This window comes from Molossus molossus, unplaced genomic scaffold (genome assembly GCF_014108415.1).
Source record: "Molossus molossus isolate mMolMol1 unplaced genomic scaffold, mMolMol1.p scaffold_m16_p_3, whole genome shotgun sequence".
NCBI lineage: Eukaryota > Metazoa > Chordata > Mammalia > Chiroptera > Molossidae > Molossus > Molossus molossus.
Window position 1 is genome coordinate 47,410,152 of NW_023425366.1, and position 13,109 is coordinate 47,423,260.

Sequence of the window (13,109 nt, forward strand, 5' to 3'; positions counted from 1 at the left end):
TCCTTAAATATTTTAGAATAGAATCTTAGAAATCGTATTACTGGATCAGAAAGTATGAATATTTCTAAGGCTTTTGATTCATTTTGGCAAAATGCTTTCCAGAAAGGATATACTGATTTATGCTTTTGTCAGTAATGTATCAGGTTCTACAGAGTTTGGCAAAAGTAGGTTTACAGTTGTGAGTATGTGAAACACAAGTTTATTCTTGTATTATTTTTCATATGAACAATTATAAACCTATTTTTCTCCACTCTATATGTTTTATAATACTTTCATCTGAATGTATGATTTTAAAAACTCTCTTCTAATTAGAAGTACAAAAGAAATTTTAATTTCCCTTTATTTATTACAAAGTTTGAACTTTTTTATGTTAAGTAGATTAAGTGTAAAATATTGAATTCATAGACTCTCATGGAAAAGGATAAAACGAATTCATATGACATTTCCGGAATGGAGAATACAGAGAGAGAGAACTCAGAAGCTGATACTGTATCTAAGTAAGTATTTAGGACATAGAATAAAAAATAGGAACTCTTAGGAATGATTGTAATAACTTGTTTTCTACTTGATACTGTATGAAGTTTCAGCTTTGTACTTAAGTCCATTTTTAACAATTGGTATTGTTGAAACATTTTAATAATGCTCCTTTTGTTTGATACAGGGGTGGGCAAAAGTAGGTTTACAGTTGTGAGTATGCAGTTTATTTTTGAATTAATTATAACCTGCATGTCTTTTTTCATACAAACAACTGCAAACCTACTTTTGCCCACCCCTGTGTTGTAGAAATAAATTTTGGTATGGCTCCATTGAGTTAGCAATTACTTTTCTCCCTCAACTTATTAATAAAATTAAAGTCTTGTTAGATAAGTTGTCATGGGTAAGATATGTGTTTCTGGATAATTTTATTTATAGCAAGGGGTTTCAAAAGGGGATATTCAGCTTAACAGTGGAGGTCTAGAATAGGCATTGCTCTACTATAAATCTGAACCAGTGGATTATGGACTGTACATTCATGCCATAATCTGCTTCTGGTCCCCTGGAGGTGTATATTACATAATATTATGCTTAGTGGAGAACTGTATTACATGCTTGTGAGGTGTAGATTTTCCAGTTTTGTGATGAAAACTGAAAGAAAAGAATACTGAAAATGAACAAGTATGTGACTTCATAATAACTATTGATTTTATTCCTTTGTAATTGTTCTAGTTTGTGTGAAAAAACGAATCTGCAGGAAGATGATCAACCAAAGGCTTTCAGACCTGCACGACTAATGAGGGGCCGATTGCAAAGGCCAAAGCCAAACGTAGGTAAAGCTGCTGAAAGAAAAGAAATCCTTGCATCACAGGAAGAAATAGGGGCCAATGTAGAAAAGAATGAAAATGAATCCTGTTTTGATACACATGTAAGTACTTCGATTCCTCACAGTTTTTTTGTTAAACAAGTATATCAGCCTCCTTTCACCCCTCTTTTTATTTATTTATTTATTTTTAAAATCCTCACCGGAGGACAGTTTTTCATTTTTTGTTCAGATAGAGTGGGAGGGAGAGAGAGGAAGAGAGAGAGAGAAACATCGACGTGAAAGGTACACATCGAGTGGCTGCCACCCACACGGCCCTGGATGGGTCAGGGACAAACTGCAACCGAGATACGTGCCCTTAGCAGGAACTGAACCTGGGTCTCTCTGGACCACAGGCTGACGCTCTAACCGTTGAGCCAAATTGGCCAGGGCTAACCCTTCTTTTTAAACAGCAGTGTAATACAATTGTGTACATTGTTCATTGATATAAGGCCAGAATCTCATAGCCTGCTGCTTTGCTAATTGTAAAGCCATGTAACCATCAGCTCTCTGGATTTTGAGACTGTGGATCATTGACTTTCACCTACCTCATATTTGGACTTGCTTTCCCCCATTACTCTGCATGTTTTGAATTACACTTCCCTTTTGAAAATATGGCTAGATACATGAATTTTAATGCTGGCTTAAACAGAATAAAATGTTAAAAACTCCCTACTCAAATATAATTCTAAGAACAAAGATTGTGGAGTTTTAGATTATTTACATAATAACTAGTCTTTGTGATAAGGGTAACAGTTGGCATAATTTGAGATTTGAATTTCTTGTTACAATGCCCAAGGTTTATAATGTGATTATGATAATAAGATGGATTCAGAAAGATAGACCCCAGGGTATAATGCTTACAGATGAGACTGAAGCAGTTACTTGCTTTCGGACTGGGAAGAAAATGGGGGCTTTGAGATGAGGTAAAATGGGTGTGGCTTACGACATTTTCTAAGATAGCCAAAGAAAAAAACGAAGAGCTTCCTTGACTATTATTTTATAATTTTGAAATGTTTACTGTTTTCCTTGTACTCAAATTGGACACAGTTTTTATTGAACTCTTTTATAAGTGGTGGTTTCATTTTGAAACTTAAAACTTTTTAAAAAATGTGTTTGTTATCAAGATTCCTGAACAAATAGAAGATCAATCATGTAAAAATTTTGAGAGTGAAGATGCCACATCACAATCTGAAATAAAAGATACTTCTTTTCAAAATGTGCAAGCAGATGAACCCAAGTCTCTTAGTGAATGTCTAAGGTAAGCATCATCTTATTGATACAATTTTAAAATTTTGTATAAAGTTTTAGAAATTGTTAATTTTTAAAAACAAGCAAATCATACTGATTGTTTTCTTTATGTCAAGTTATGTAATATTTAGAAATATAACTTTAGTTTTCAAGGCAATATATATCATAGCCTTCATGTTGGTTTGTCAGTTATGGATGATCTGAAAAGAGCTACCCATCATAAATTATACCTTTAGTTAACATGGATAGGACTTCCATTTAACATGCATGTTAAATCAGATGTCTGTGTCCAAATGTGAAAATGTTTCTTATTTTTTAAATATTTGGTTCTTTGGGATTAGATTGATCACATATTGCCATTATTTTAAGGCTTATATACATTTTATGTAAAACCCCTATATAAAGACCCATACTTCTCACAGTCAAAACTGTTTATATTTGTTATTTCCCCTCTGGAAGGCACCAAACCAGATTGATGGAATTATTAATACACTTTAATTTTTTTCCTTTTGGGAATATTTAATATGCAAAAAGCAGTGTGAACAGAATAATGGACTCCCATGTACCTACTGTCTAGTTTAAACAATTATTAATATTTTTCCAATCTTTACATTTCAAGTCTGGCCTATTCTATACTTTGTTATAGTTGTATTAGCCTGTTTACTACCTAACCTGAGAGTGAAAGCTTAGTTTCCTGAACTATTTTAAAGAACTTTATTAGAAGACAGAAAAATCCCTTTATTCTCATCTATTCTTTTGCTTATTTTCATTCCTCTACTGCCTTCTCGAACCCCCAAAGTATTTTACTACTCTGTCACAGAATCTCTGGATAGAATCCTGTACAACATTACTTGTTACATATGTCTGATAATAGATAATAGTTACAGGTATCTGACAGTTTGGATTTTTTTGTTTATATTTTTTTATGTTTAAGCCAGGCTTCATTTTTAAAAAAATCCTCACCAGAGGATATACTTTTATTGATTTTTAGAGAGAGAGGAAGGGAGGAGGGGGTGGAGGAGAGATGTGAGAGTGAAACATTGATCAGTTGCCTCCCACATGGGGTCGGACTGGGGATTGAACCCGAAATCTACATATGTGCCCTGTCTGGAATTGAACCTGAGACCTTTTGGTATACAGAATGAAGTTCCAGCCAACTGAGCCACAATAGCCGGTGCTAAGCTGGACTCCATTCAATAGTCTATATGGCTTGGTAGAAAATTAAGTTTTTCTCTTAGTGATTTTGGGTTTTAGAACCCTAGTAGATCTGGTCTGATCTCAACAACTTTTTTTTTTTTCCCAAGAAAGAGAAAATAGAGAATGAGACTCTGAGATGAAGAATGTATTAAAAATTCTTCTTGAGCCCTGGCCGGTTTGGCTCAGCGGTTAGAGCGTCCGCCTGCGGTCCGGAGAGACCCGGGTTCGGTTCCCGCTAAGGGCATGTACCTCGGTTGCAGTTTGTCCCCGGCCCTGGTTGGTCGTGCAGGTGGCAGCCACTCGATGTGTCCCTTTCACATCGATGTTTCCCTCTCTCTCTCTTCCTCTCTCTCCCTCCCACTCTGTCTGTGCCAAAAATAGAAAAATGTCCTCGGGTGAGGATAAAAAAAAAAAAATTCTTCTTGATTATATAAAGTAGCAAATATATCTTTGAAACTTCCCTAGGCTAATTTTGCATCTTATATACTTCATATGATTATCTTATGGAGGTTTATAAATGTATTGTGGATCCTTAAACTCTATATTTTGGAAAAACACATGTGGACCATGAATCAGATTTATAGTTTTGTGCACATTTTTCTCCTGCCTTCTCTAGTTGTGTTCCTCTTTTTTCTTTGCCTTTTTCTTTTTCTTTTTTTTTTTTTATCCTCACCCGAGGATATTTTTCCATTTTTTGTACAGATAGAGTGGGAGGGAGAAAGAGGAAGGGGGAGAGAGAGAGAAACATCGACGTGAAGGGACACATCGAGTGGCTGCCACCCACACGACCAACCAGGGCCGGGGACAAACTGCAACCGAAGTACGTGCCCTTAGCGGAAACCGAACCCGGGTCTCTCCGGACTGCAGGCCGACGCTCTAACAGCTGAGCCAAACTGGCCAGGGCTCTTTGCCTTTTTCTTTAAAAATTCTCTGATCTAGGAGATAGCTGTGGAGCTGTTGTATGTTTTAAGTTGAGAAATAATAGAGTACATTTGCATATCTGATTTCTTATCTCAAGTACTGCCCTTCAGTTAATTATGCAACTGATATGAGCTCTATAAGAGAAGATCAGTCTTATTCACCATTGTATTCCCAGTTCTTAGCACATGCATTCCTGGCATGTAATAGGTGCTTAGAACTATTTGTTGATTGTTTGTTTATGAACTCTAAATAATGTGATGCTCATTATTTATCCATAAGAGTAAAGCTTATCAAAGTCCTTTGATTTCTTAGAGACAATTTAAGCACACAGAATATAATTATAACATTATTTGTATTTTAAAATCTGAATTGATATTGAAGTAGTAAAATTATTAATAAATCTTTTGCTTAAAGCATTTGTGTTCTAAGAATACGCTAGTGTTTAAAATATAACTGTGTAATGATGTTCTATCTTTTCCCATGCTAACCAAACCAAGATTACTAGTACATGAACCTCACTGAAAGCTAAGTATTTCTGGATGGAGAGAAAAAGTATCATAAGTAAAAAAACAGAATAAAATCCACTGAGGACTTACCAAATTAGATTTCCTTTATCAATTGGTATTAATTTGACATGGAATGTTATCTGTTACTAAAGTTAATGATAGTTAAAAAAAACACCTCAATTGTCTATAAACAAGTACAATTTGAAAAGCAGTGTTGTCCTTAGAACCTGCTTTTTAAATTGCATTTAAAAAACCCAGATGTTTCAATAAAGAAAGATAGGTTAGCACCTAGACAAGTTTAAGCAAGCACTAACATAGCCTTAAATCTTTTTTTTATTCTCACCTGAGGACTTTTTTTTGCATTTATCTTCAGACAGAGTGGGAGGGAGAGAGGGAGGAAGAGAGAAAGAGAAACATCGATATGAGGAACACATCAATTGGTTGCCACCGACACAACCCCAATAGTGGCCAGGGATGAACTGCAACTGAGTTACATGCTCTTATCGGGAACAGAACCCAGGATTCTCTGGTCCCTGGGCTGATGCTCTAACCACTGAGCAAAACTGCCCAGGGCCTTAAATCTTTTTTAAAAAGCTGTTGTATATGCTTGTTCTGACTAACATTGCTGAATAGATGTAGTGTTTCATTTGATCTAGTTTCTGCCTGAGATTAAATGACCTTTCTTAACCAGTCACTAAGAGCTCTTTCATTTATTTATATTTTTTATCAGTTTTTACCATCTAGTGGTATGATTAAACAGAAACCAAAGTGCTGTTGCTTTTCTGGAGAACAAGGTACTTGTTCTAGATAGTGATTGTTATGTACCCAGTAACATTCAGCAGACTGTAAAATATTGTTTATTTAATCTTTCCTTTTATTTCCAATTTATATTATGAGATCACAGCTCTTTTAGAAATGTCTATACAGGAAATACCATTTTTATTTGTTTTCAAAAGTGAGGGGGTGCAAACCTAGTTCTTAGTTATAAGGCTGTGTCTTGTTCAAATCATGCCTCCATCCAGCTGTCTGAGATGCCAGTAAAGTTTGGCCATATATGGCAAGACATATGTCTGTGTAAAGGATAGTAGGGACAAAATTATAGGAATAGCAGACACAAATTGGGCTGGCTTCAGTGTAGAGCCTGGAGAGTTTTTCTCAGACAGTGTTTCTGAAGAATGGTGTGGGTGACTATTAGAGAGAAGAAGGAAGGAGAGAGAGAGAGAGAGAGAAGGGGAAATATCAGTTTGTTGTTCCACTTATTTATGCATTCATTGGTTGATTCTTGTATGTACCCTGACCAAGGATGGAACGTACAACCTTGGTACATGGGGATGACGCTCTAACCAACTGAGCTACCTGGCCAGGGAACTCTAATTTTTAAATTTTACCCGAGATTCTTGAGGCTTTCTTAATTTTTTTTTTTTTTTAATTTGAGAGTTCCTGGTGTTTCAGTAGTGAGTTCTCAACCATCATTTCTTGAACTGGCAATCTGGTTTAAAATTTGATTGTTTTTTTCTTTTTACAGTATTCAAGAAGATAATAAAGCAAATACACTTAAACAAGTTCCAGTTCTAAAGAAGCGATTTCAGAAACCAAAGCCAAATATAGGACGAAGAATGGGAAGAAGAGACATTTTCTCAAAGGAAGAGGTATCAGAGGAGGTTGTTTCTGGGAAAAAAACAGCAACAAGACTAGAAATGTCACCAAGGGAGAAGGTACCAGTGGAGGCTAACATTACTAAGGAAATGGAGTCAGAGTTAAAAGAAACGGGAAGAAGAGACATCTCTTCCAGGGAGAACATACCAGAAATGATTGACATCACTATGGAAATGGAGACAGGTTTGAAAGAAACTGGAAAAGAGATTTCTCCAAGGAAGAAGATTCCAGAGGTGACTGGTGCCACGGAGGAAAGAGAGACAGATTTGGGAAAAACGGAAAGAAGTGAAATAATCTTACGGGAAAGTGCCCTAGAGGATGCCAGCACTGTAGGAGCAGTGGAGACAGGTTTGGAAGAAACTGGAAGGGAGATTTCTCCAAGGGAGAAGGTACCAGAGGTGACTAATGCCATCGAGGAAATAGAGATAGATTTGGAAGAAACTGACAGAAGAGAAATACCCACACATGAACAGGCCCCAGAGGTCAGAACTATAGGTGAAGTAGAGACAGGTTTGAAAGAACTTGGAAGAGAGGTTTCCCCAGAGGAAGAGATACCAGAGGTGACTGGTGCCACTGAGGAAACAGAGACAGATTTGGGAGAAACTGGGAGAAGTGAAATATTCTTACAGGAAAGTACCCCAGAGGAGGTCAACACTGTAGGGGAAGTGGAGACAGGTTTGGAAGAAACTGGAAGGGAGATTTCTCCAAGGGAGAAGGTACCAGAGGTGACTGGTGCCACTGAGGGAAGAGAAATAGATTTGGAAGAAACTGAAAAAAGAGAAATATTCACACAAGAAAAAGTCCTAGAGGTCAGAACTATAGGTGAAGTGGACACAAATTTGAAAGAAATTTTCTCAAGGGAAAAGGTACTAGCAGGGATCAGTGCTATAGAGGAAAAGGAGATTCATTTGAAAGAAACTGGAAAAAGGGACATTTCCCAGATGGAAATGGTATCAGGAAAGATGGCTGCCATTAAGGTAACAGAGGCAGATTTGAAACAAACTGGAAGAAAAATTTCCTTGGGGCAAAGTGGATCAGAAGAGATCAGTGCTGTGGAGGGAATGGTGGCAGATTTGAAAAAAACTGGAAAAATAGACATTTCTCTAAGGGAAAATGAACCAGAGGAGACTGGGACCTCACTACAAACTGAGACAGAATTAATGCAGAGCGGAAGTGCTGACTGCAGTGCTGTGCCTTCAGTGAATGTCAAAGTATGTATCTTTCTGTCCTTAAACATTTCTAATGCTCTTTCAGAGAAACATCAAAACAATTCCATGATTATTATTGAGTCCAGCAATGTTTAAAAATCTCTAAAGCCTAAAGTCTTTCTTAGTCCTAAGTTCTATGTTTTGGGACCTTGAAGAAACAATATATTCTTTTTTTTTTTATCCTCACCTGAGGACATTTTTCTAGTTTTTTGTTCAGATAGATCGGGAGGGAGAGGAGGAGAGAGAGAGAGAAAAAGAAACATCAACGTGAAAGGGACACATTGAGTGGTTGCCACCCTCACAACCCAACCAGGGCTGGGGACAAACCGCAACCGAGGTAGGTGCGTGTCCTTAGCGGGAACTGACCCCTGGTCTCTCTGGATTGCAGGCTGACGCTCTAACCACTGAGCCAAACCGGCCAGGGCAACAATATATTCTTTTTTTTTTTTTTATCCTCACCCGAGGATATTTTTCCATTTTTTGTACAGATAGAGTGGGAGGGAGAGAGAGGAAGGGAGAGAGAGAGAGAAACATCGACGTGAAGGGACACATCGAGTGGCTGCCACCCGCACGACCAACCAGGGCCGGGGACAAACTGCAACCGAAGTACGTGCCCTTAGCGGGAACCGAACCCGGGTCTCTCCGGACCGCAGGCGGACGCTCTAACCACTGAGCCAAACCGGCCAGGGCAATAATATATTCTTTTTAAAAAAAAATTTTTTTTTTGCCCTGGCCGGTTTGGCTCAGCGGTTAGAGCGTTGGCCTGCGGTCTGGAGAGACCCGGGTTCGGTTCCCGCTAAGGGCACGTACCTTGGTTGCAGTTTGTCCCCGGCCCTGGTTGGTCGTGCGGGTTGCGGCCGCTCGATGTGTCCCTTCACGTCGATGTTTCTCACTCTCTCTCCCTTCCTCTCTCTCCCTCCCATTCTATCTGTACCAAAAATGGAAAAAATATCCTCGGGTGAGGATAAAAAAAAAAAAAAAAAAAAAAAAAAAAAAAAAAAAAAAAATTTTTTTTATCCTCACCCAAGGACATTTTTTTTTTGTTTTTTGTTCAGATAGAGTGGGAGGGAGGGAGAGAGAGAGAGAGAGAGAAACATTGACGTGAAAGGGACACATCGAGTGGTTGCCACCCGCACGACTCAACCAGGGCCGGGGACAAACTGCAACCGATGTACGTGCCCTTAGTGGGAACCAAACCCGGGTCTCTCTGGACCGCAGGCCAACACTCTAACTGCTGAGCCAAACCGGCCAGGGCTCTTTAAAAAAAAATTAAAATGCTTTTTAATTATAGGAAAGTTACTATTTTTTATTTATTAGAAACATTGATGTGAGAGAGAAACATCGATTGGTTGCCTCCTGCATGACCTCGACCGGGGCCGGAGATCAGACTTGGCAACTCAGGCACATGCTTTTGAGTAGGAATTGAACCTGTAACTCTTTGGTCTGCTGTCTGACGCTCTAACCCCTGGGTCAAACCAGCTAGGGCAAGCTACTATTTTTTTTTAATTCTCACCGGAGGATATTTTCCTATTTATCTTCAGATAGAGTGGGAGGGAAGGAGAGAGAGAGGGAGAGAGAGAGAGATACATCCATGTGAGAGGGACACATTGACTGGTTGCCTCCTGCATGACCTCGACCAGGGTTGGGATCGAACTGTAACATAGGTATGTGCCTTTGACCAGACTCGAACCCGTAACTCATTGCTCCACGGGCCGACGCTCTAACCACTAATCCAGACTGGCCAGGGTGCAAGTTACTATTCTTAATGTTAGTTAGAAGTTATTGTTTTAGATAAAAGAAGTAAATAAAATTGGATTGGATTTGTGCTAACTCTAGTATGAACATACATTAGAATTATCTCTTTGGACTATAAATGTATCAGTTTTTTTTCTATTTTTCTGCCTCATTCCACTTTACTCCAATTTTAAAAGTTGTTTTTATTAAAAATTTTCACTTATTTGAAGTTGATCTTATTCTAACATTTTCAAGGACTTTTTATTTTTTTGAATAGGTCAACAATGGCATTTGTGGCTTGGAAAAATGATAATATGCAATATAGAAAAAAACTTAATTTTATGTTTTAACATTTATAAATTTTGTTGTATTTAAAAATTGAAAAAACAAACATCTGGTTTTTAAAGAAAAGTGTTTAGAATATGGTAGGCTTTTGTTGAAATGCTTAAGGAATCTTATATATGTGCTGATTTACTGTGACTGTTCTTCCAGAACATTAGCAGTGAAATATTATCCATGGTGCATACATCTGTAGAAGAAGCAATACATTCTGAAAAGGAAGTGTCAAGTCAGTTGAGTCATTGGAAGACTTCTTCGCAGACTTCTGAACTCGATAAAACAGAAGACCAGGGGACGAGATCTGCAGGTGTCCCAGAGCAGTTTTCAGATATTAATTTAAGGTACAAGTATATAGGTCTGTGTGCTTTTAAAGAAAAAACATATAAAGTTATATTTGCAGATTATGTTAAATTAAGTGAGATTTCAAGACATAATCTATAGCATAGTGTTAGAGGTTTAAGCTAGTTTGGGGAAGACTGGGAGAGAGGATTGAGAATATTTTGACAGTTGATTGTGAGAATTAATAACATACAGAATTGTATGTAACACATCCTCCTAAGTCAATATGGTTGTGACAAACCTGTATTTTCTTTGTGCAAAGATGCTATAACTCCTAGGCTTATATCTGTCTGGATTGTACCACTCATTTTTTTCAGGAGCTCCCAAATAGATTTGTTTTTCTGTTAAGAATTAGAATTAAATGTTTACTGCCAATCTCTAAGGTTATCCGAAGACTCCTCTCCCATTGCCCCTTCAGTTCATTCTAAAAACTTCATAATCCTTGTTCCAAAAGCAAATCTCTTCCTCAAGAACAGAAGCCATTTAAGCCAGCACCTTTTATGAGAAGTCGATTCAAAAGACCCAAACCAAATTTATCAAGAGCAGCTTTAAAAAGAGAGATTATGGCAGCAGAAAAACATGTACCTGGGAAGAGATTGGAAACAGATGAAATAGAGACTGGTGTGGTACAACATGATGGTGAACAAATGAACACTCTCCCTTCTCAACAAGTGAGTGATATTTGAGGTGGCAGTTTCTTGTTTTAGTTAATAAAGTAAAACAACTGGAATTTAAATTTCACGAATGTTTCCCCATATACCTTTTACTGTATGTGATTTTGTTGTAGCTGTACTTAATGTACTTCATTGTTCCACATGGTTTTTGTAAGAATCTCAAATCTCTGATGATGGGTAAGTATGTGATGGGAAGGAATTTAAGAAGCCTAGGCTCCAGTTCAAGTTCTGACCTTTGTTTGCTTTGTGATCATAGCCAAATGATGCAACCAGTTTCTTCGCAGGAAAAATGGAATGACAGTTTTTTATTTCACTTTTGTGAAGGTGAAATAAAACATTAAAGGTTTGGGGCCAGTGTGACTCACTTGGTTGGAGTGTTGTCCCGTACACCAAAGGGTCATGGGTTTGATTTCCGGTCAGGGCACATACCCAGGTTGTGGGTTTGATCCCCAGTTAGGGTACATGTAGGAGGCAACTGATCGATGTTTCTCTCTCCCCCCCCCCTCCTCGCTCTCTGAAATTAATTAAAAAAACATATCCCCAGGTGAGGATTAAAAAAAAATTAAGAGCTTAATAAGAGTTAAAGGAGATATTTTATTGACTTGGTTTATAACAAAAGAAGACTGTGGTGGCCCTGGCCGGTTTTGCTCAGCGGTTGGAGTGTCAGCCTGCGGACCAGAGAGTCCTGGGTTCGGTTCCCGCTAGGGACAAGTGCCCAAAAAAATAAAAAATAAAAAAAAGAAGACTGTGGTGTAGCATCAAAAACTTTGAAGTGAAATGTTAATACTCATAAATTGAGCGTTCTAAACATATAATGTACTTTTTAAAATTAAAATTCTTATTTTGCATCCTAAAATATATTAGTTTTTACTGTGCTTGAACATTTGTACTTTTTTCTTCTAATCTTATATTTAAAAAAGATAACTCATTATTGATTATTTTATCTGATTATAAAAATTTCAAATAGGAAAAAATATAGAACCTAAAAAGTGAAAGTCCCTATAATGTCCCATCTCTCCCTCCAAAGTTAATCATGTAACAATTTTTAATATACCCACCCACAATTTTTTATATTGATACTTAATATAAATAATAAGATGTGAGGATATTTTTATTGTTTTACAAAAATAACATCATAGCTTGCCTTCTGATTTTTTTTACTTAACACAATATCATGAACATCTCTTTTTAAATTTTTTTATTCCTCTGAGGATATATTTTCATTGATTTTTTTTTTTAGAGAGAGGAAGGGGGCAGAGAGAGAGAGAGAGAAACATTTATCATTCGCCTCCCATACAAGCCCAACTGGAGATCAAACCTACAACCTAGGTGTGTGCCCTGACTGGGAATCAAACCTGCAGCCTTTTGGTGTATGGGATGATGCTCCAGCGAACTGACCCACCTGGCCAGGGCTGTAACATCTTTTGGGATCAGTATTTAGACATACTGTTTTATGTTTTTATTGATTTTTAGGGAGAGAGGAAAAGCGAGGGGGAGAAAGAGAAACATCGATATGAGAGACATTGACAGGCTGCCTCTTGCACATAATGTGGCCGGGGATTTGAACCCACAACCCAGGCATGTGCCCTGAAATCAAACTGGTGACCTTCCAGAGCATGGGAGAGTGCTCAATTAACTGAGCCACACCGGCCAGGGTAGTATTTAGAAATTTATCTTTATTTATTTATTTTTTATCCTCACTCGAGGACATTTTTCCTTTTTTGTTCAGACAAAGTAGGAGAGAGAGGGTGGTATAGAGAGAGACAGAGAGAAACATCGACGTGAAAGAGAGACATCGAGTGGCTGCCTCCCGCATGACCCCAACCAGGGCTGGGGACGAATCGCAACCAAGGTACGTGCCCTTGGAATGGAACCCGTGACTCATTGGTCCACAGGCCGATGCTCTAACCACTGAGTCAAACTGGTCAGGGCTAGAAATTTATCTTTT

General features: G+C 37.9%; 1 protein-coding gene across 2 annotated transcripts in view; it reads left to right on the plus strand.

Moving 5' to 3' along the window:
- BDP1 (B double prime 1, subunit of RNA polymerase III transcription initiation factor IIIB) overlaps positions 1-13,109 on the plus strand; it is a 99,954-nt gene that overhangs the window by 49,911 nt on the left and 36,934 nt on the right. For both annotated transcript variants that reach the window (XM_036278698.1, XM_036278697.1), the window contains exons 14-19: positions 406-497; positions 1,207-1,402; positions 2,464-2,597; positions 6,737-8,078; positions 10,302-10,489; positions 10,942-11,158. In XM_036278698.1, coding sequence (XP_036134591.1) covers positions 406-497; positions 1,207-1,402; positions 2,464-2,597; positions 6,737-8,078; positions 10,302-10,489; positions 10,942-11,158 — 2,169 coding nt within the window. The remainder of the gene's footprint in view (positions 1-405; positions 498-1,206; positions 1,403-2,463; positions 2,598-6,736; positions 8,079-10,301; positions 10,490-10,941; positions 11,159-13,109) is intronic.